Below are 24,875 nucleotides of genomic sequence, written 5' to 3'. Positions count from 1 at the left end.
TGTATACTGTGTGATGTTTGTAATATATGTCACGTTGTGTATGTTGTGTATGCATCACCTTGGTTGGTGGTGGGGGAGGGGAAGGGGTACAGGTGGGTGGACATGCCTGTGTGAGATGTCATACAATACAACGGATTTTGATTTGGTAACACAGTCACCCAAGATAACTAGCAACAACGTCTTTTCTTGTTGTTTGAACCGTTTGATCTAATGTTTACGTTAACGCGGTTCAAACTTGTTGCTAGCTATCTTGGGTGATTGTGTTACCAAACCGAAATCGGTTGTAAGTTTGTTTATACAATATATACTTGTATGTGAGTCGACTGTGATCTCAAAAGTTTCATTGTTAAAGAGAAGTGTTTCTAAACCTACACTCCTCCCTAATACATATATGTACAGGCATGCATACATACACTCCCTAATACATATATGTACAGGCATGCATACATACATACACTCCCTAATACATCTATGTACAGGCATGCATACATACACTCTCCCTAATACATCTATATACAGGCATGCATACATACACTCTCCTTAATACATATATGTACAGGCATGCATACATACACTCTGCTTAAAGTGTGATGTGTTGAATAAATATGGCCTGATTTCGGAAGGTGGTGGTCACTCCTGGAACAAACACAAAACCAACAGTAAATGAAGGAAATTGAGGTAAATAAAGTAATCGAGCCATACTCACCACATGACATTTTAGTCAGATTGGCATACATGCACATGGTAAATATATTTACAAAGGCATGCATGCAAACATGCATATATGATTAATGTACATAATGCATACATGCACATATACAGACATACTGATACAATGTACATGCTGGAAGTGTAGGCATTTTCACAAACTTTGGGTTCTGGGAAACATACCAAATTGACACATTTCACAATCACAATCATTGTCATAGCATTTCATCCCCCAATAGGAGATATGTATGCATATGTATTGGATGAACAATCAATATCTGCTGATTCCCAACAGATAACTCTAGATCACTGCAAAGATATTAACAGAATAATGAAAATGAAAGATTCAATTTGATGGCATTTTTTTTGGCAATCACTAGAAATTCTGTAAGTGAAATCATGAAATATCTCCAGAACCCAAAGTTTACAAAAATACCTTTATTCCTGAAGAGGTGTTCCTTATGACGTCATAAAATCCCGTGGTCTAGGTGGGACCGGAAATACCCGAAAACTCTCGAAGTAAATCCGAAGGGAACTGACTGAAAAAAAGGTCATTTTAAGGTGTTTGCAGACGCTTTTTTAAAGTTGTAAAACAGTATACATTTCACAAACATGTCTAGCAAAATACCAATAGTGAATGTGAGCATTTTGAATCACCTTTAAGGAGCATCACATAACACCAATGGATGACATTCACCCCCCCCCCTCCCCTCGGATCGAGACTGTATACATCAGCTGCATTACTTGACCTATTTGGTGGAAGTCGGATATAAAATATTGAATAGGTATATATATATATATAACCGCTGCTTGTTGAATCAAGCTAGTAGTGTATGACTCGCACTTTTTGAAAAAAATAATGTACATCTCAATAGTTGAGTCAGGGAAAATAAATGGAATGAACCAAGGTATATAAGTGAATTATATGCATTGTTCTGTTGTCAGTAGCTTTTATGTAATTCTATCACTGATTTGTTGGGATAGCGTACAAGTGATGAGATGACGTCATTCTAGAAGGTCTGCTGTATTGTGCATGGAATCATCGGTATTGACATGTGGTCGCATAGCTGTATTCAATTACTACGTGTATCATTGTGTTTCGCACAAAAGTTATTTGATGAAAGCGAGGGTCTATCATGATGATCTCCCTAGCTAGATACCGTATATTTTAACCCTGGATTTTAACTCTAGTCGGTGATATCATCACCTCCAGGCGTAACAAGGTTACAGAAACATTTTTCTTCCTTTTCACCAAATTCACATTTTGAACATTCTTAAGCTTTGAAATATTTTACTTTCTTTGTTTTCGTCTCATATACTTTGGCTGTAATTTCCAGGGTATAGTTGGACAATTGAATTCTTTTGTCTTTTCTACAACTTATTCACACATTGTGTATGTATGTATGTATATATGTATGTATGTATGTATGTATGTATGTATGTATGTATGTATGTATGTATGTATGTATGTATGTATATGTGTATGTGTGTATATTTACATACGTACGTAAGTGTGTATGTATATATGTGTGTGTGTGTGTGTGTGTGTTTGTTTGTTTGTTATTACCGTCTTGTGGCTATAATTAAACGTTGCTATCTCGGCATGGGTTAAAACAAGAAAATTGAAAGTTTATTGACCTGTTTTTGTACATTTCAAGGTTATTCGTCGTATATAGGAGTAGAGCCAAACGACATTCACTTTATGACATACTAAATGGAGACTTCAAGGCTAACTAAATAACACATTGATTGGGTTTTAAATATTTTGAGTTTGGTATAGACAAATCAAAACTCAATAAAAGTCTGATTGATCAATTGATTGATTGATCGATCGACCAATAGATAGATAGATATATAGATAGATAGATAGATAGATAGATAGATAGATAGATAGATAGATAGATAGATAGATAGATAGATAGGTATATAGATAGATAGGTAGATAGATAGATAGATAGATAGATAGATAGATAGATAGATAGATAGATAGATAGATAGAGTGAGTGAGTGAGTGAGTGAGTGAGTGAGTGAGTGAGTGAGTGAGTGAGTGAGTGAGTGAGTGAGTGAGTGAGTGAGTGAGTGAGTGAGTGAGTGAGTGAGTGAGTGATAGATTGATTGATTGATTGATTGATTGATTGATTGATTGATTGATTGATTGATTGATTGATTGATTGATTGATTGATTGATTGATTGATTAACGAAGAATGCTGAGGCGAAATATCAGTGATAGACTAGTTGTCGAAAAACTTAAAAAATCAACTACAAGAGGAATGGTATTTAATAGTACAAGTCGGACTGGTAGTGGCAGAGCTCAGAGTGAATGAGTACAGTTGTTATGTTATAATGGAATAGTCCGAACTCCCATCTCATGTTAGTAGCTCCCTGACAAAACTTGGCATGTGCTTGTCCACATGCGTAGTATATCATCAAGCGACGGTTGGCGACAAAGGGACTCCCAGTTCATTGCACGCACAGCATTATGGAAACACAAACAGAACCTGGCAGCACCAGCATGCAAGAGAAAAAAGACCCCGAAGTGGTCGCCGATACCGAGAAAGGAGAAGAATTACCTACGGAAAAAGAACGTGAACAGTGGATTGGAAAAGCAGATTTCGTACTTGCCTTGATTGGATTTTCTGTAGGTTTGGGAAATATATGGCGATTTCCATATTTGTGTTACAAAAACGGAGGAGGTGAGCTACATGTGTGTTATCATTACTGAGGGAGGGAGGGGGAGGGTGGGCGTCGTTTTGCATTAAAACCACAAGTTGGTGTCCCTCGTGTTTTACGTCAAATTGAAACTTGTGTCAAAAGCCTGTCAATGTAATATGATATGAAAACATAACTTCAAAATTCACATGTACAGTGTACGCGTTGCTAACCCTTCTCCATCAACTATCATATTTCTTACAATGGTTTAGCAATACTTATAATTGCTGATTGATTTTGCATGCAACACATTACGTAAACACATCCATATAAACATATTTGCATATATGCTAATACATGGTATGTCACGATGCATACATAGAAATCCAACCATGCCGCAGCAAAGTCTAAATGAGGTAACTCTAGACTCATCCCTGAGATTAATAGTCCCTGGTGATCTTTGACCCCAACTCTGCTGCGCTCATTGCATCAACAGCCAAGGTTTACATGTTATTGTGAATGCCTAACATTACGAGGTATATACGTATCAGTGGCTTCCCGCCTACGTTCCTTTTGGTAAATTCATGCATTCATATTGTAGAATACTGCCCATCAAACCGTACACATATCAAGAAGTATTTCGTAATTTCAACGTACAATAACTGAGTGCGACCTTTGATATCTGGGGTTTCTTACATGTAGTACATTAATTTCTGACATATACAGTAACATGCAATTACTGCGGGTTTCGCTGTCAATACTTGTAAAGGCAGTATGAAAGCTTAACTCACCACCCAGCAGGCTATCTATCTACTTTGACATCCCATTTACAGCGGATGTACTCTTTTGATACTAATCTCCAATATTTATCTTCGTTCGACCAAGGAAACTGTGAGTGACCTAAGGGGCCTTGTCACTACAAGTCGATAGTGACAAACATGAGTATTTTCCGACTGACTGACTGACTGACTGACTGACTGAATAAATTATATGGAAATAATGTAATCATAACTTCTCAAGCATAATTTGTCAAAAATGGGGTTTTGGAACGTTTTGACTCACATTTTGAGCATCGCAAAGTTAATAACGAAACGCGAGTTGTCGTAACGTAAACGTAGAAAAAAAAACCTACATTGTTTATTCGAAAGCCTTTAACCAGACAAGCTGGCTTGCGTGTGAAAGTAAGGATAAAGAGCCTACAGGTAGCTTCTTGTACGAAGTACGGTATTACAAAATAGTATGCATCGACGAATTGATGACGAGAATAAAGTCTTTTTTTTTTTTTTTTTTTTTTTTTTTTTTTTTTTTTTTACAAGGATTCGCTTCAGAGAAAAAACTATCTCAATAAAAGTAATTCATATACAATCACAGTGTCTTTTTTTCTTGCCACATAGATCATAACTACTGTCTGTTGATGGTTGGCGCCGCCATGAACAGAATGGAATAGAATAGAATAGAATAGAATAGAATAGAATAGAATAGAATAGAATAGAATAGAATAGAATAGAATAGAATAGAATAGAATAGAATAGAATAGAATAGAATAGAATAGAATAGAATAGAATAGAATAGAATAGAACAGAACAGAGTAGAGTAGAGTAGAGTACCGGTAGAGTAGAATAGTACAGAACAGAACAGAACAGAACAGAACAGAACAGAACAGAACAGAACAGAACAAAATGAAATAAAATAATATAATATAAAATAAAATAAAATAAAATAAAATAAAATAGAGTATAACAGAAAGGACTAGACTAGACAAGTTATGATTATGATAGTCTAAGAGTAGAATATGAATGCTTCGACAAAAAAGAGTAACGTCAAGAATAAAGATTTTGTCAACATAAGCTTATCTAATTTCTATTTGAGATATTCAATACGTATATATCACTTGGCCACTTAATGTCATGGATTGAATAGAACAGAATATTATGAAATGTAATGTATTGTGAGGAAATACAATAGAACATAGATAAAAATTGAGTTAATTATGAAAACAATTTGGCTCAATATTAAAGGCCTTACTATAGTGTTTCTACTCGGCAGCTATTTAGCTTAAAGTACCACTTTGAGGCCTGGCGGGATATGGCATGTATAACGTTACCCCCATCACCAAACACGAACAAAACAAAACAAAACAAAACAAAGCAAAACAAAACAAAATGCTATAAGTCACATAGTTTAACCATGGTTTAATATACACCAGATTGAAAAATATTATAGCTACCGTAGAGGGCAGTCATGATAAGGAAATAACCTTTTGACACATGCTTGTTTACTAGTGATCACACGTCATGTTGACGTAGCCATCATGGCCGGTGTGGAGTTCCACTCTCTCGACCAAATACACGAGAACCTCCTCGTTTGTGGTATTTGTTCAGAGAGATATAAAAACGCCAAACTACTGTCGTGTCTTCACAGCTTTTGTGAATCGTGTCTTTCAAAACTTATCGAGGGGGCAGTCTTGTTTGCCCAAATTGCCGTCGTACCCACAAAGTCCCAACTGATGGAGTGTCAGGGCTTGCTGAGAACACCTATATAAATCATCTTGTAGAACAGTTCAGACAACGAGATGAGAATTTGTCCGAGTCGAAGAAATGTGAAGGTTGTAAGAAGGGGGTCATCACAGAACGCTGTATTGACTGTTCGATAAGTTTCTGTGACATTTGTTGCAACACCCATAGGTACGTACCACTAACGAGATCTCATCGACTTATGGTCATTGCAGAATATGAGAAGATCAAGTTCAATGACCCTTCCTCATTACAGCCTCCCACCTACTGCAGTAAGCACCCTGACAACCAATTCAAATTTTACTGCGATACTTGTGAGAGGCCAATTTGTCTGGAATGTATAGCATTCGATCATCCTCGTCCAGAACACAAATACAGATACCTGGACGAAGCAGCCGATGACTACATGAAAGAAGTGACGTCAGTGATAGGGGATCTGAAAACGAAAGAAGTCGAAGCTAGTGACAGCAAATCAGCGGTTCAACAAATGGCGGACTCACTGGAACGACGTTACCAAGAAGAAGAAGTGAAAGTGAAAGACCATATAGACAAAACCATCGAAGAAACAACGCGTAAGATACAAGACAAGGGTAAACAGTTGCTTGGAGAAATGAAAGATGAATACGATCGGAGAAGGATGAACTTACTAGCACAACTGAAAGAAATTGAGTGTATTCAAAGTGATGTAGTAAGTTCACGTGAATTTGCTGAAAGTATCATGCATTATGGGAATGCCTCGCAACTGATGACTGCTAGGAAAGGAATGACGTCACAAATACAAGAAGTTATGATGATGGAGACAACCTGTTTGCCAAATGAGTGTGATTACATGGAATTCAAACCCACAGAAGACTTTTGTACAGCAAAGAGTCTTGGAACACTACATACAACTCCAGAGTGTGAAGTATTGGAAATTCCGAAATATGTGAGAGTTGGAGGACAAATAAACATCAAAGTTGGTACCGTGCAAAAATTACAAGGGGGCTTTATCAGAACAAAAGATATCGCGGCTGTAACGAAAACACCTGGTGACAAGACAGAGAGCATGACGGTAGCAGACAATGAAGATGGAACATTCTTATTGAAGAGTCAGACAGAGATCGAAGGAGATCACGAATTGTCAGTGTCAGTTTGGAAGAAACCAGTACAGGGGTCACCTGTCAATGTCAAGGTCATTCCACAGAAAGGGTTGGTATGCAAATTTGGAGGGCAGGGTTCAGGGCAAGGGGAGATAGATATGCCTTGGGGGTAACAATTACAGAAAGTGGGAGTGTGATAGTGAATGAGGAGACAAACCGCAGAATGCAGCTATTTACCTTACAAGGGCAACACCAACGGTTTATTCAGTTTAAGAACTTTCTAAAATCGTACCTTCCAATTTATTCAGTAATTTCAAACAAAGGATTTATTTTCACAGCAGACTTTCTCAATCATCAGATAGTTGTCTGTGATGGAAATGGTAAATTGGTTCGACAGTTTGGAGAAGACAAACTGAAACAACCATTTGGTATTGCCCTGAGTGAATGTAATAATAGGGTGTATGTTTCCGATAGGTCTTTATCTTGTGTGTTTATGTACACACAAGATGGCGACTTCATTAAGTCATTTGGTGATGAGCCAAGTGCCGATGGCAAGTTGACAAAGCCATACTGCATTGCCATTTCCTGCATCACTGGGAATGTGTATGTATCTGATAAAGATAGTCACTCTATCAAGGTGTTCACCTCTGATGGTGACTATCTGTATGCCTTTGGGACCGAGGGGAGTGATGATGTTCAGTTGTTGTACCCACATGGCATCACTATAGACAAGCATGATAATGTGTATGTCTGTGATAGGGGCAACAATCAAGTACAGAAATTTGACGCCCTGGGTAGATTTATCACTGTGGTTGATTGTGGTACCGATCCACTAATTTACCCAGTTGGTGTCTGTGTTACTGAAGAGGAACCATTTGGAAAAGTAATTGTGTCAGAGCAAGGTGCACACTACATCAGGGTGATAAATCAGTGAACGAAAATATTATTAACATATACTTAATTGTATGCATCTTGTACGTACTGGATGTACTTGTACTTCAAAAACATGGGATCTCTGTCAGCAAAGTTAGTGAGGAACTATCTGTGGCTTCGATTCTAATCTATAGGGCATGATGTCTAGAGGTTATCTGTGGCTTCGATTCTAATCTATAGGGCATGATGTCTAGAGGTTATCGGTGGCTTCGATTCTAATCTATAGGACATGATGTCTAGAGGCTATCCGTGGCTTCGATTCTAATCTATAGGGCATGATGTCTAGAGGTTATCTGTGGCTTCGATTCTAATCTATAGGGCATGATGTCTAGAGGTTATCGGTGGCTTCGATTCTAATCTATAGGGCATGATGTCTAGAGGCTATCCGTGGCTTCGATTCTAATCTATAGGGCATGATGTCTAGAGGCTATCCGTGGCTTCGATTCTAATCTATAGGGCATGATGTCTAGAGGCTATCCGTGGCTTCGATTCTAATCTATAGGGCATGATGTCTAGAGGCTATCCGTGGCTTCGATTCTAATCTATAGGGCATGATGTCTAGAGGCTATCCGTGGCTTCGATTCTAATCTATAGGGCATGATGTCTAGAGGCTATCCGTGGCTTCGATTCTAATCTATAGGGCATGATGTCTAGAGGCTATCCGTGGCTTCGATTCTAATCTATAGGGCATGATGTCTAGAGGCTATCCGTGGCTTCGATTCTAATCTATAGGGCATGATGTCTAGAGGCTATCCGTGGCTTCAAATCGTCCAGCTCAATGAGGTCATGAGGTGAAATTTCCATTTCAACTGAAGCCACCCCACACAGTCATTAACATGATGTCTTCGTTAATCAATCATAGAATCATTCCCATTAATAACTAATGATCAGTATTTTTATTTTGCGGGTCGACAGGCTTAACTGCGGTTCGGTTTGCGGGTCGTTCAAAACGAGTACTCTTATGATATGAGATGCTTCCTTTATGTAACATTGTCCACGAAAAAAAGTACGTCGTGCTTTCGAAGCCGTAATTACTGTCATAGAAGACCCCGCAAAATGTAAAATCATTGCCGATAAGTAAAAAGGAATTCCGTGAGGATGCTGAATGATCAGAGCAGGTCGAGGAGTGGCGCCACAATCGGCCTTGCACAATTCACGCCATCCGGTCACTAAATTGCTTCACGATGTCGGAGATGTGGTACCTGTTGATTGAAGTTCATGCAAATAATGTCGATTGTTATGTAGAAATTGTCGCGACTACATTTTAAATATGGTCCAGCTACACGACATGTCCTCACTATGATGATGATTTAGTATTGACATGAACAGAATACAGTACAGGGAGCTGTGTTGTGACAATAATAGAGACATAATTACTGGATGTACTAATTATTCAATTTCCGGATTGTGGCTTCCACCATTCCTTTCTGTTTCTGATGTAACTACTGATGTAATGTTGTTGTCATCTAATTTGGGATTTGAATAAAGAGATCATTTATTTATGCAATCACTTGCAATGGACTGTTTATTTTTTATTCCATATGTTAGTTGTGCTCTTACTTTTGGTATTTGACCATCCTGAATTTTACTGACAGTGACAACCTTCTAGACTCAAACTACAAGAACCACTAAGGGCATTAGTGTGAGTTATGTATGCATAAACTATACACATTGGGTAATGTGGATGTTTAGCATTTTTCCATGTAACTAAAGGAAATGTAAACATTCAAAACAAGTGACATAATGAACTACAAAACAAATTACAGTCCTGTAATATGTTGGTGTAATCATTTTTGAAAATAGCAATCATTTTAGGGTTGGGGTGGGGGGAAGGGTAAATATACAACATTTTGTGTGCAATTAACCCAGCATATAGGTTCTATAGAAATAACACACTGTGTGTAGCATGTGACCATGGCCAGCAAACTAGTTTCTTGGGTAAAAAGAATAATTAAAAAAATGATGAAAAAATAATAGCGACCCGCAGCGATTTGCAACCCGCACAATCAATAGTCACAGACCCGCGGCCCACAGCCCGCACAATGTTACACTCCCAGGCCTGCAGCAGCCCACAACCTGTACAAAGCGACCTGCAGTGGCCCGCAATGACCCGCAGCAATAGTTACACTCACTAGTTACTAGTTATTTGGGCAGTTACGTTTGTCCATGTATGGTACATTTGTCACCAGGACACCACCTCAATCTAGCAGTGTGTGTGTGGGGGGGGCATTATTCATTTGCACGAACAACGTCTTGATTATGATTTCTCGATGAGTTAGATGGGGTAAAGAGATGTTGAGATTCGAAGTCATGGATATCCTCTTGTACAGCAATTTAAGCTTTGCACCTACATATCACTACAACAACATATATACACATTTGAATATTAAACCATATCAGTATTCCAAAATTATGACTGATATGTTTGTATTCAGTATGCTCAATTTCAGGAAAGACCACAAATAACTCATCTATCTTTATAGTCACGCCTGAATTTGTTATTTAAGTGATGCTTCATTTTACTTGAACATGACTTTGCTAATGTCTTTCTAATCCATTATGCCGAATTGGAAAATACCCCAGGACAAAACTTCCGCTTATTATAGTTGCACCTTTTAAAACTATATTGTGATTATGTACCAAGCCAACTTTGCACTTTGAATTATATCTCATTATGTGCTGACTCTTTAAGCACAATACTTTAATTTGACAAATCATTTTTTTTACAATGCACCATATCATGTGTATGTCACAACTCCTTGCATAGACAGTATAGTGAGTGTCTGTGTGTATTTTGATGGTATGTTTTTGAAAAGACGTTTCAGTGTTACTATGTAACACAAATAAAAGCAAACGATTCCATTATTTATATATAAGGTCGGCCACAAATTATTTGAATGAAATTAGAATGTCATATTTACTGATGAGAGAGAGAGAGAGAGAGAGAGAGAGAGAGAGAGAGAGAGAGAGAGAGAGAGAGAGAGAGAGAGAGAGAGAGAGAGAGAGAGAGAGTCAGACAAACTGAATGAAACATAAAATCAGAATGCTACGTCCACCATAGTCTCTAGACTTACCAAGCGATCAAAAAATCAGAAAATGTCAAGTGTGTGACACTGCGTCTTTCCTCAGCTAAGAGTACTCGCCGTCATCCAGGTAGATACAAACATCTTGATGCAAAAACTGAAATTTGCAAATTCTTTACCAGAACAATGATCGTTGATTGGAACGAACTGCCCCCTGCATCTTTAAAGAAATGATTTCTAGAACACTTAAATCAGTAGCATTTCTAACTAAGTTGATTGAACTACCGATTTAAGAGTTACTTAACCCTTGACACCCCCCATTAGCGTGACACTCCTAAGGAGGCCATACAAATAACTTGATATCCAGATTCACGTCCAGATCGGATAGATATTCTTGCATTCCGATATTACCTAAGAATTCAACACTGCAACTGTGGAAGGAAAAACACAAAGTGTCTAGAAACATCGTTTGATGAATGATGTAAGGTAACAATCTATGCAAATGACGTCACAGTGGGAGAACATTTTTATTTCAAACATGGCGATTTTCATCTATTGACTTTATAAGTACTATTATTAAAAAAAACCACTTCAATATAAAACATAGGAAATTATCTCAGATCTAACATATTCCTTGTAAGAGTACGTGTAAGTGTAGATGTATCAAAATATTTTCTTATATTCGCAATGATATAGTACTAAGTTACTATGACAACCAAATCTAATAACCACCTCGTTTCCCATTTTTTATAGGTGCATTTCTCATCCCTTACTTCATTATGTTATTGGGTGCCGGAGCCCCTCTATTGATCCTTGAAGTCGGCCTTGGTCAGTTTATGAGTCAAGGTGGTATAACTGCCTGGAGAATATGTCCACTATTTCAAGGTAAGATATATCGGTTTTTGAGTTAGGGTAGTGTTACAGCCTAGGCCTGTAGAATATGTACACTATTTCAAGGTAACGTGTTTTGACGAGGGACGGGGACCTTAGAGGGACACCTGTTGTTTAAAAGTGCACCGACCTTCACATGGACACAAATAGAACATATACTAAGAATGGGTTTGATGTCCTTGTAATCAAGTAACTTTACTCACATCATTATTTGGGGCTTTTTTTGAAATATTCTGCACTTTACTCACAGCATTATTAAAATATTCTGTAATCTCATCTGTAGGCATTGGTTTTGCCAATACTATCATTGTACAGTGGCTTTGTATCTACTACGTTGTAATCCTTGCCTGGGCAATGTATTACATGGTGTTGTCATTCAGAACAGAACTACCGTGGAATACGTGTGGTAATAGCTGGAACACTCCCAACTGCGTGGATGATTACATTATTAAGAACAATTTCACAAACTCTACGTACAATTTCACTGGAGAACCGGTTGCTTCTGTGGTTGAATTCTGGGAGTGAGTATACATGCACTGGTTATTTTAAATTTAACTGTATCTGTATCTGCATGTTCAAATAATCCTACTCACCTGTGAAAGAAAGCTTAGCACTGAAACAGTTATTCTTATTGCAGGAACTGTAGCGGTTTCGCTCCGGCATTCTCAGTCCTTCACTCAGTGAGAAAATAAAAAGTAAAACGAAGAAATATTGAGTCACACAAAATGAAATATAGAAAAGAATAAAAAAAATATTGTAAATAAAAACAAAGCTACAATTATTGCAGCTACAGTCATCCGAAACACAAAAGTACGACTCTGGGTCCCGCGCTACGAAAATCTTGCAGGTAACTAGGGACGCCATTTTGTTTCTAAGCAGAATTTTACATGATTTACGAGAGACCTATAAACTACAGGGTCATATGCAAATGATTATACATAAAATGCATATACATGCATGATGTAAGTTATTGGAAGTAAGCATTTAACAAATTTATGTGGTGTCTTGAAACTTAATATGATATAGGAGTTATTTTCAATTTTATTTTTCCTAATTAAAACGGATGATAGTCAAAAGCTATATCAAATGTACTTTTTATAGGAATAGTTGAAATCAAAATGAAACGTAAAATTATGAGTTGGGCAAATGAAAATGAATCATACAGGTGATAGTTTGCTCAGTGTCTTCAAACTAAGTAATAATAAAATGATAATAATAATTTCAAAACAAATTAAAATTACTCCTTCGAGCCGGATTCGAACCAGCGACCTAAGGATGACAGCTTTCACTCTACAGTCATCCGTTTTTTCCCCTTTTATTAAAAGACAAACCCGACGGCTTGTCTTGTGAAAGAAATGCGTTTACAGTCATCCGCTCTACCAACTGAGCTATCGAAGGCGTTATTGGCGTTTCTTTGGTGGTAACTTACAATTTTTTGACCAAACCAAACTTGGATTATAATACAGTGTGAAAATCAAACACACCAATACCAGACCACGCTGATAGTGATACTGATTGATTTAGTGGATCATGTCCTATGATCTAATCTCATATATGTACAAAATGTCTTGACTCAAAATGATGTATTCCTGTTTTAATCACTTGCTTTAGTTTTGAAGTTTCTCCAAAACGAAAATGCGTTGAGAGTACGAAATACATTGATTAAAACAATTTGATTATAAGTCTGTAAGACATACTGTATTTGGGTGTTTCGTCAGCCTGCCCTGCCCCCCCCCCCAACACACTCCAAGCAGTGAGAGGGGTTGGGGTGACAATAGGGCGCCACCATACGACGAATATATTTAGTCTAATCCCTTTATCTGATTTGCAATGATATGATAAAAAAATAAGAAAAAAGACTCCTTCGAGCCGGATTCGAACCAGCGACCTAAGGATAACAGCTGTGCCTCTACAGTCCTCCGCTCTACCAACTGAGCTATCGAAGGCTTGGTGCCAATTGTTGCTATGGTAATTGATTTGGTGATATGCCACTCCCATGATCATACAATTCTATTTGTTCATTTTACTGTGTGATAGAAATTGGAACACCATAATTATAACGATGTTCACTATTCCACTTCGTCCCCATCTGTACTTGAATTCACACAATAATACAAAGCAACCTACCGGTTCTAGTTGACCCCCTAGCACGTGACCAAATGCTATAATTAGGGCGTCCGTACTTATAATATTCTATTTTTTTTTAATCGTAACCCCTTCAAAATGAATGGTTGGTCAGTTGATCATAAAGATTTTTTCTGTCTTTATTCTATCCTTCGATAGCTTACAGTTGCTTTTAAAATAAGAGTACTTCTTCAGTTTAATTTGGAGATTTGAAGAAGAAAATAATACTCCTTCGAGCAGGATTCGAACCAGTGACCTAAGGATGACTGGTTTTCCTCTACCAACTGAGCTATCGAAGGATAGAAATAATGCGGAAAAATTGCCTTTATGTGGGGTAAAATGAGAAAACCTGAGCGGAATGATAAAATGATGTACATAGCTCATATATAATATAATAAATCATTAGTGTACAGTCCTAAATGTTCTTGCTTCTCAATTTATCTAATTTTCTTAATTTTTCATTTATTTTTCATTTTTTTATATTTAAATTTAAATTTTTAAATTGTTGACATTTTTAATGACCACCACCACCACCACCACCACCACCACCACCACCACCACCACAATCAATCATAAATATAGAACTTTTCCTTAAAATAACCCACGGTGATTTTCCAGCATCGCAGTACATTTCAGCAATAGTTGTTGAATGGCTTAAATACATAGATATTTCTTTTTAAATCTACAACAACTAGGAGAAAAACTTTGAGGTTATCGGATGGTTTGCATGAAATGGGAACAGTTAACTGGGAGATGGCGTTATCACTATTCGGTGTATGGATACTCGTCTATCTGTGTGTGTTCAAAGGAGTACGATCAACTGGAAGGGTACGTACGACTAGCCAAGTACTGCTGTGGAAAGCAAGCTATCGGCAAACTATTAAAGATATAACAAAAAAAAACTATTGTTGTTGCTTGTGGTAGATCACACGAGTGGGTGATAGCTGTGCCTTGGTTATGTGGATATAATCATCATGTGGTATAAATAGTATAAACACTGATAAATTATAATGAGTTGAGTTTGAATGTATGACCACTTGACGAAACTTGCCATCCTATTGTGAGTGTAATTACAGCATAGTCCATTGCCAGCCTATATCTACTCGTTTGCTACAAACAAATTCTAGTTAGATTCTATCTTAGTTTGCCGATAGGTTGGATTCCGTAGTAGTATTATCAGAACTACCATCAGTGTCTACAATGCCATTTGTTTGTATAGTTGCAACTTTTAATATGGTTTTGGGTGATAAAATAACATAACACCCCGGTAACTTATTCAACTTTGAAATCTTGCAATGGAGCCCTACTATACTGCACTTGACAAGTGTTCAGCCATTTTTGGTGTTTTTCCTGCAAGGGTTTATGGGAAAGCATCTAGTGATGACAACATCACAACTACTGAAGTCCCTTTGTCTTGACAAATGCAAGGAGTCCGAAGACGTCCACATAGTGACTTTATTTCACCAGGAATTTTAAAAGTGGTGTAGTCAAGGTTTATGAAGACGATAGTAACAAAACAGTTTTGTGTGTGTGTGATTGCAAAGTACATGCGCAGTAGAGTATTACCGAGGTGTTGTAGTATCACTCAAAAGCAATCACTACAATCTTTCATTTCAGGTGGTGTATTTTACTGCTACTTTTCCCTACATATTGCTGTTCATCCTTTTAATTCGTGCTGTCACACTTGAAGGCGCCTTGAATGGTATCATTTTTTATTTGAGACCTAACATCGACAAATTAAAGGAAAGTCAGGTGAGTACGAGATAACCTCATGAATATTCATAAATAAGGTCAAAGTTCATAGTGAAATTGACATAGTCCCGTGAAAGTATTGTTAATTCATTACTATTAAAATGTGAAGAACATTTTGCGGTGCTTAATTTGATCCTGCCATGGTATTAACTGAGAGAAGCAAGATGCTGCACATTTTTCTCTGTTGTCAATGGTATAACGAAACATGATCATATATAATTCACTTTATAACACATCATGTTCATATGGCCTTCTGTGATTGGCTTAGATCGTACCACATGTTATGGACTATTGGCCAATAGTGACCTTAATTTGCATATTGGGGCACTATATAGTGAGTGACATTCTATTTATTCTAGGGCACTATTCACATAGCACGGAAGTCGTATAGAAAGAATATGTGTCTGAGAATGTTATATTTTATAAAATTTACACGACCAGTAGAGGGCGTTGTTTAATTGAATGGTCTATTACTGTCGATTACTCTGTTTTTCCATGTAGGTATGGATTGATGCTGGCACCCAGATTTTCTTCTCTTATTCCATTGGTCTTGGTACACTTGTAGCATTGGGCAGTTATAACAAGTTTCATAACAATTTCTACAGGTGATTGTTCTTATACTGTTTTGTAGAACAACTAATGAAATGAATACATATAGCGAGAAGAATTGTACAGAAGTGAGGGTAAAATGTCTGTCTGTCTGTCTGTCTGTCTGCCTCTCTGTCTGCCTCTCTGTCTGTCTGCCTCTCTGTCTGCCTCTCTGTCTCTCTGTCTGCCTCTCTGTCTGCCCCTCTGTCTGTATTCGGTATTTTCTTTTGCAAAGCTTAAGACTTGGTCTACGTATCCCACAAAATGTGTAACATTCGAGACATTATGATTTGTAAGTTAGTATGACACTTAAAGGTAATACATATGTATACACTTGTTGCATTACATTAGAAATATCTATGTCCCCGATTTATCACAAGTCCATATTTCCAGGAAGCATAGCACCTCGCCTATCGTAAAGAATATTAGTTTGAAAACCTGGAGGGGGTGGAGGTACTTGGCTGGGTGATAAGTACAGTATCAACAGTTCTACAAAGATTTAAAAAGTGGAGTTAAAAGTGGGATCAAAAATCGTATGTGCATTCAAATAAGTGGGTCAAACCTGTACATAATGGCTTGGAAAATGGAGAGTAAAAATTCTACATGGGTCGAAAAGGGGAGGACTTCAAAACCGCGGTACATATTCACATACCCTACTATGTGAATACTTCTTCTCCTTCCAGACTATTCAGAAATATATACAACAAGAACAAAATTGAATCTCATTTTTTTTATTCCAGGGACTGTATTACATTTGCGTGTTTCAATAGTGGGACCAGTCTTCTTGGCGGGTTTGTTATATTTTCTGTACTTGGTTTCATGGCAAATAAATATGACGTGCCAGTCGAGAAGGTTGCAAAATCAGGTATGTTATGACATAACGCCTTGTGTTATGACGTCAAACATTATGCTATGGCATCAGATACTAAATGTGATGACATAAAAATTTAGGCTATGACGTCACAATCTGTGCTTTGGCATCACATATAGTGCTATGACATCATAGTTATGACATCACACTCTATGCCATGACATCATGCTTTATGTTATGACATCAAATTCCATACTTTGGTTTTTAACGATACAAAATCAGTTACACCATGAAGTCATAGCGATGACATCATACTTTATGCTATGACATCATAGCTACACATGACAGTTATATTATACAGTTATGACATCACATCCTAGGTTATGACATCATATTTGATGCGATTACATCACAGATGTGATGCACTGACATTCAAACTTTATGCTATGACATCACAATTTTGGATATGACACATTTTGTGCGATTACATGAGAGATATGAAATCACACTTTATTCAGTGATGTTCACATTTTATTTCATTACACCACACTTTAGGTTATGCCGTCACATTTTATGCGATTACATCCTAACTGTACAGTGACACTTTCGGAAATGACATAATCTATATAATTCTATGACATCATGCAATGACATTACACTCTATGTTATGACATCATATCAGTTACAACATAGCTATAAACTCACGTTATTAAAATGACGTAATATTTGCTGTTATGACATCATATCTAGAGAATCATTATCTATGACATCACACTTATGCTATGACATCATTCCACGCACGTGTATGCGTATTATTTTCAAACATAAACGAATTGACCTTTAGAAGTTCCGTGCTATCTACTACATCGACGAGTTCAAGGGTCAAACATAATGTTTTCATATTTTTCCATTGGTTACAGGTCCTGGTCTGGCATTCATAGCTTATCCAGCAGCGATAGCAGAAATGCCTATAGCCCCACTCTGGTCTATATTGTTCTTCTTTATGCTCATTTTGTTGGGACTTGACAGTGAGGTATTTATTCTATTAATGTCAAATACTGACATTTCAGACATTTTTCTTCCTTATGCAAGCTCTGTATGCTATCATAAACATTGTTTCCACTATTCCCGTGACAAGCTATAGGAATAACGATCGTTCCCTTACACTTTAGTGACAGCTACACTTTTCAAGGTTTTGAAGGTGTGGAAGGTTTTGTGACTTTTATATGTGACTTGTTTACCTTTCACCTGTCAGTTTGTGAGTGTTGAAGGTTTTGTGACTTCAGTATGTGACTTGTTTATCTTTCACCTTTCAGTTTGTGAGTGTTGAAGGTTTTGTGACTTTTATGTGTGACTTGTTTACCTTTCACCTTTCAGTTTGTGAGTGTCGAAGGCTTTGTGACTTCTATAAATGACTTGTTCACCTTTCACCTTTCACCTTTCACCTTTCAGTTTGTGAGTGTTGAAGGTTTTGTGACTTCTATATGTGATTTGTTTCCACAACAACTACGAGTTGGAACGTATAGGAAACCATTCTTTATTCTCGTCTGCTGTATATTCTGGTTTTTCATCGGATTGATTCTCATTATGGAGGTAAGATTTTGTTGTAAATGCTGAAATCAAAGGAGAACAACTTTTATCTCGCTCATGTATTTCTTAAACTTTAGTTTTATGAGGGAAAATATTTACAACTCCCCACCACCACCACCACCACCACCACCACCACCTAGTTGTTTGCAATCACTCACCCTGGTCACTATTCCACAAAAAAGAACACACCTGGGTTTAAATTTGTCATTCAAATAAAGATAGAGTGAAAACAGCAGCCCATCGTCGCAAATCACTAGCCGTTTTACGGCAGCGCAGATGTCTGAGTACTGATACGTCAGCGAAAAAAATTAATTGCCCTGTGGTGTTAATTGTCGAGATGTGAAGGGTCAGAAGACTTGATCAATTCTAGGTACAAAACAACGACAACCCATTTTCACCGAACACTTTTACGTGCAATCTCTCTGAAATGCAGCTATATAGCTATACGTTTTGTCAAAGTTTGCTGAGAAGAGCTAATTTTTGTAACTCTGTTTTAGTGGAGGTCGTGTACTGCAAGGTTGGTGATGAAGGGCGTTTCTAAGCTTCTTAAAAATGCTGGTTATTTAGGCGAAACAAGCCTATTTTGCTCGCCTTTAAATCTCTTAATATGATGCGTAACCTGACATAACACATTCACTTATAGTTGATAAAATGAGTGCATGGTGTAGGTACCAGTTAGGCCAAAAAAAGAGACAATTGCACACCCCTTTAACACCCTCGTGTCGGGTGTTTGTCTAGCTAGTCCATGCAGTCAGCAGATCCGGGGGAAACACAAGAAAATAACCCTCCCTAAATCAGTGTAGACATATGCATGCCGAGCCAATCATGAACAAGCAAATGACATCTGCCTCACATACACACTTTCTCTAAAGTACAAAATAAAACGAACAGTAACTGCCATTAATACATGTAATATATTGAGTGACAGGTTTGTTGAGAATGAACAAAAAAATTGCATCGTCGCACCACTTTAGACAAAATGTCCTGACCAGAAACAATTTTTAACAACAATAATCTGCTGATAATTACCGACATTTCTGTATTTCTAATACGTACAAAACTATCAGAATCTATTCTGGGCTTTCCGTTTTGTATTTATGTAGAAGCCACCTTGGATACAAATTCTTTTCACCTTTGCTGTTACTTGTCCAATAAAACTTAAACCCTGTTCACAATTGAAAAAACAATTAAACAAATCTGACGTCACCACATTAATTCTTGAAATCGATGCCGAAATTATATCTAAATGTCGTCATTTGAGAATCCAATATATTTGTCGTCAAGTATTGTATTAACAGGAAAGTAAAGGATTGGCGAACAAGATGATGCCCCTCACGTTTCTTTTGTTATATTACATAAAGACCGAGAATAGTCGTTTATATATACAAAGAACTAATTTACTTTTAGTGGTATTCAGACATCTGAAATGTCGTCCTAGGTATATTCTCGTAAGGGGACCACTTTTCCTTTAAGTTATTCAACATTTTTTAAAACTTTGCCATATGACAGCTTGCTCTTGAAATGATAAAAAAAAATATAGAAATATTATAAGGCTTAAAAAACATAATTGTGTATTTCCGATAATATGGCTTCAGAAAAGTTAAGTAGGGTAGGTAGGTAGGTCGGGATTTTATTTAGTTTATGTTATCTTTTTAATGGTTTTTATTTGTGATTAAAAAATATTGTTTCCACCCAAAAACAAACAAAATGTCGGTCAGAATGCCCCTTCTGTGATAGGGGTATTCTGCATGAAGCCTTGAAGGTCAAGAATAAAAAGACACAATTTTTTAAATCTTTTTTTATTTAATGTTTACAAAAAAGTGTAGGATTAAACAAGGGTTGGTCAAGATATCGGAAACACAATTTGTTTTGGTTTGGCCTTATCATCCGTCGTGTAGGTTTTATATAATTAGTATTTTGATCAGTTGACACGACTAGAAACTCAGCTAGCTTGGGTCACTATAATTAATAAATTCTATAATGTCGACACAGGATTGATATCCATATTATATTAACTGTCAGCAATGTAAACTAAACCTAATTTGCCTTGCAGGGCGGTATGTATGTTTTCCAGATCTTTGACTACTACTCAGCAAGCGGCATAGCTTTACTGTGGGTTTCATTTTTTCAAGCCGCTGCTATTGGCTGGGTGTATGGTAAGTTATGCAGTATGGACAACAGATCAGTCCAAATATTTCGACCATATTTAGATGACAGTTTATGTTATTTGTTCTATAGAACCGATCGATCTTACAACTTATTAGTTGCTTTCAAAAGTGTGACCAAAGTGAAAAACTCTACACCCTTTCTTTGTAATGAAAATTTCTCATCACAGTCAAAAGATTTCTAATCACAATCAAAAGATTTCTAATCATAATCAAAAGATTTCTAATCACAATCAAAAGATTTCTAATCATAATCAAAAGATTTCTAATCACAATCAAAAGATTTCTAATCACAATCAAAAGATTTCTAATCACAATCAAAAGATTTCTAATCACAATCAAAAGATTTCTAATCACAATCAAAAGATTTCTAATCATAATCAAAAGATTTCTAATCACAATCAAAAGATTTCTAATCACAATCAAAAGATTTCTAATCATAATCAAAAGATTTCTAATCACAATCAAAAGATTTCTAATCACAATCAAAAGATTTCTAATCATAATCAAAAGATTTCTAATCACAATCAAAAGATTTCTAATCATAATCAAAAGATTTCTAATCACAATCAAAAGATTTCTAATCATAATCAAAAGATTTCTAATCACAATCAAAAGATTTCTAATCACAATCAAAAGATTTCTAATCATAATCAAAAGATTTCTAATCACAATCAAAAGATTTCTAATCACAATCAAAAGATTTCTAATCATAATCAAAAGATTTCTAATCATAATCAAAAGATTTCTAATCATAATCAAAAGATTTCTAATCACAATCAAAAGATTTCTAATCACAATCAAAAGATTTCTAATCATAATCAAAAGATTTCTAATCATAATCAAAAGATTTCTAATCACAATCAAAAGATTTCTAATCACAATCAAAAGATTTCTAATCACAATCAAAAGATTTCTAATCATAATCAAAAGATTTCTAATCATAATCAAAAGATTTCTAATCACAGTCAAAAGATTTCTAATCACAATCAAAAGATTTCTAATCATAATCAAAAGATTTCTAATCATAATCAAAAGATTTCTAATCATAATCAAAAGATTTCTAATCATAATCAAAAGATTTCTAATCACAATCAAAAGATTTCTAATCATAATCAAAAGATTTCTAATCATAATCAAAAGATTTCTAATCACAATCAAAAGATTTCTAATCATAATCAAAAGATTTCTAATCATAATCAAAAGATTTCTAATCACAATCAAAAGATTTCTAATCATAATCAAAAGATTTCTAATCATAATCAAAAGATTTCTAATCATAATCAAAAGATTTCTAATCATAATCAAAAGATTTCTAATCATAATCAAAAGATTTCTAATCATAATCAAAAGATTTCTAATCACAGTCTTTGAAGAAAATCCCAAAATGTCGCTGATCGATGTTACATCAGTATCGTTTGATTCTATGACTCTATGAGTAGAAATTTTCATTACCAAGTGTAAACCCAGAGTCCCTAAACATTAATTCTCGCACACCCTTTCTTATCTTGTTTTATCTCATCTCATCTCATCTCACCTAACCTCACCTCACCTCACCTCACCTCATCTCACCTCACCTCATCTCATCTCATCTCATCTCACCTCACCTCACCTCACCTCAACTCACTCCCACCTCACCTCACCTAACCTCACCCCCACCTCACCTCACCTCCACCTCACCTCACCCCCACCTCACCTCATCCCACCCCACCTCACCTCAACTCACCCCCACCTCACCTCAACTCACCCCCATCTCACCTCACCTCAACTCACTCCCACCTCACATCAACTCACTCCCACCTCATCTCATCTCACCTCACCTCACCCCACCTCACCTCACCTCACCCCCACCTCACCTCAACTCACCCCCATCTCACCTCACCTCAACTCACTCCCACCTCACATCAACTCACTCCCACCTCATCTCATCTCACCTCACCTCACCCCACCTCACATCACCCCCACCTCACCTCAACTCACTCCCACCTCACCTCACCTCACCTCACCCCCACCTCACCTCAACTCACTCCCACCTCACCCCACCTCCACCTCACCTCACCCCCACCTCACCTCATCCCACCCCACCTCACCCCACCTCACCTCAACTCACTCCCACCTCACCTCACCTCACCTCACCTCACCACCTCACCTCACCTCCACCTCATCTCATCTCACCTCACCCCCATCTCATCTCATCTCATCTCATCTCATCTCACCTCACCCCCACCCCACCCCATCTCGCCTCACCTCATCTCAGCTCAGCTCAGCTCAGCTCACCTCACCCTCACCTCACCTCATCTCATCTCATATCATTTCCGATAATGAAATGTTGTAATGTTGGTAAGATTCTTCTTGAGTCAGACGATGAAATTTTAATTAGTAAATGTTACTATCGTAAGAGTTTTGTCTCACCAAACACTGCCTAGCCAGTTTACTGTGCTATTGTGTTATATTGGTAGCTATGGTAACTATCGTCGTTCCTCTTAGCACTCGAAACCAACCAGCTTTTATTGAGAACCACTCAAGCTGATTCAGTTAGCCGACCCCCCCCCCCCCCCAAGTCGTTATCAAACACCTGTGTGTTAAATTTATATTAATTACTTGTAAATAATCACATATACACTTGACATGCTTCATGCTTTCCCTCCCGTGTTCCCCTCTGCTCTGCGTGTACACTTACATAATGACTTCATTTGAATAACGTCATTAGTGGTAATCAGGTTATTGGGTGTACACTTACATAATAACTTCATTTGAATAACGTCATGGTTGTAATCAGGTTATTGGGTATACATTTTCACCAATTGTAATTACAAATTGTTCACATTATCAAGTAAGCGTTGCAGTGGTTTCGGGGGCTAGGCGATGACAACTATCAGTGTTACACAACAGTGCAGTAAAAGACTAAACATCACTCTGCTTGAGGTAAATAGTTTCATTTGTATATATGACATATTGCAGGTCCTAAACGTATGTACGAACACTTTGAGTTGATGTTAGGATGGCGTCCTGACATGTGGAATTTTATCTCTTGGGTTTTCTTTACGCCAGCTCTTTGTGGGGTAAGTATACTACAGCCCGTTTCAATTTACCGTTCAGCGGCTCTGTTCTATACAACCACGCAGAAACCAGTAAGAAACTGTATGTTCTACTGTAACAATAAGACAATCAAAATGTCTAGGACATGAAATAAACCATATATAAATGTAATGAAATTAGACACAGACAGATGGGCGCCAATGTTTTGACGTCTGCATATTTGATAGTCTGCGGCATGGTGGCATATTAGTATACTTCATTTAGACTAAATTTCGCAAGATACTATATTGGTGATTCAATCTCGCTGTTTTAAATGTACCATGTGCACGTTCTTTTATTGATTTTCGTATGATGTTTAACAAGTTGAGCAGCTAAACGTTAAATTGAAAGAGGCAGTATGTGAGCATGGTTCTTAGATAATTTAACATCAGCTCATATCCGGTGATGGCAGCATACGGCAGTGTTTATATTATATTCATTTCATACAATTGTCGACATGCAATCAGTAACAAGATGAACTTGTTACAAACAGTGAAAGAAAACAAAATGAATTAGATTAATAACACTTTGGCACAGCATGTTGGAAATATGAAGACTTGTATTACATTTCATCCTTTGAATAGTTTCACTGTCTCTTTACGTGTGCATGAAATGTTAGGGGATCGTGGAATTCGTTTGTGATTTTTAGCTATTTTTACTTGTGTGTGTGTGTGTGTGTGTGTGTGTGTGTGTGTGTGTGTGTGTGTGTGTGTGTGTGCGTGTGCGTGCGTGCGTGTGTGTGTGTGTATGCGTGTGCGTGTGTGTGTGTATGCGTGTGCGTGTGTGTATGTGTGCGTGTGCGTGTGCGTGCGTGTGTGTGTGTGTGTGTGTATGCGTGTGCGTGTGTGTGTATGTGTGTGTGTAAGCGTGTGTGTGTGTGTGTGTGTGTGTGTGTGTGTGTGTGCGTGCGTGCATACGTGTGTGTATCCCGCCTTTCAGTTTGTGAGTGTTGAAGGTTAACTTTGTGAAA

General features: G+C 37.2%; 1 protein-coding gene and 2 non-coding genes across 4 annotated transcripts in view; 1 reads left to right on the top strand and 2 right to left on the bottom strand.

The window, feature by feature from the left end:
• Window positions 1–3,141: 3,141 nt before the first annotated feature.
• LOC144448291 (sodium- and chloride-dependent GABA transporter 2-like) overlaps window positions 3,142–24,875 on the top strand; it is a 23,796-nt gene continuing 2,062 nt past the window's right edge. For both annotated transcript variants that reach the window (XM_078138480.1, XM_078138481.1), the window contains exons 1-11: window positions 3,142–3,402; window positions 11,660–11,791; window positions 12,081–12,318; window positions 14,617–14,749; window positions 15,539–15,673; window positions 16,175–16,278; window positions 17,002–17,126; window positions 17,993–18,105; window positions 18,525–18,665; window positions 20,716–20,818; window positions 23,789–23,889. In XM_078138480.1, the coding sequence (XP_077994606.1) occupies window positions 3,189–3,402; window positions 11,660–11,791; window positions 12,081–12,318; window positions 14,617–14,749; window positions 15,539–15,673; window positions 16,175–16,278; window positions 17,002–17,126; window positions 17,993–18,105; window positions 18,525–18,665; window positions 20,716–20,818; window positions 23,789–23,889 (1,539 nt within the window). In that variant the 5' untranslated portion in view covers window positions 3,142–3,188. The remainder of the gene's footprint in view (window positions 3,403–11,659; window positions 11,792–12,080; window positions 12,319–14,616; window positions 14,750–15,538; window positions 15,674–16,174; window positions 16,279–17,001; window positions 17,127–17,992; window positions 18,106–18,524; window positions 18,666–20,715; window positions 20,819–23,788; window positions 23,890–24,875) is intronic.
• Trnay-gua (transfer RNA tyrosine (anticodon GUA)) lies at window positions 13,039–13,195 on the bottom strand. Its single transcript has 2 exons — window positions 13,159–13,195; window positions 13,039–13,074 (listed from the first exon to the last, which is right to left on the bottom strand). It is a non-coding gene; the product is annotated as a tRNA-Tyr (tRNA).
• Trnay-gua (transfer RNA tyrosine (anticodon GUA)) lies at window positions 13,658–13,743 on the bottom strand. The gene is given in 2 exon segments: window positions 13,658–13,693; window positions 13,707–13,743. It is a non-coding gene; the product is annotated as a tRNA-Tyr (tRNA).

This window comes from Glandiceps talaboti, chromosome 17 (genome assembly GCF_964340395.1).
Source record: "Glandiceps talaboti chromosome 17, keGlaTala1.1, whole genome shotgun sequence".
NCBI lineage: Eukaryota > Metazoa > Hemichordata > Enteropneusta > Spengelidae > Glandiceps > Glandiceps talaboti.
The sequence above is the reverse complement of the archived record's forward strand: the minus strand, read 5'-3'. Positions and strand labels throughout refer to the sequence as shown.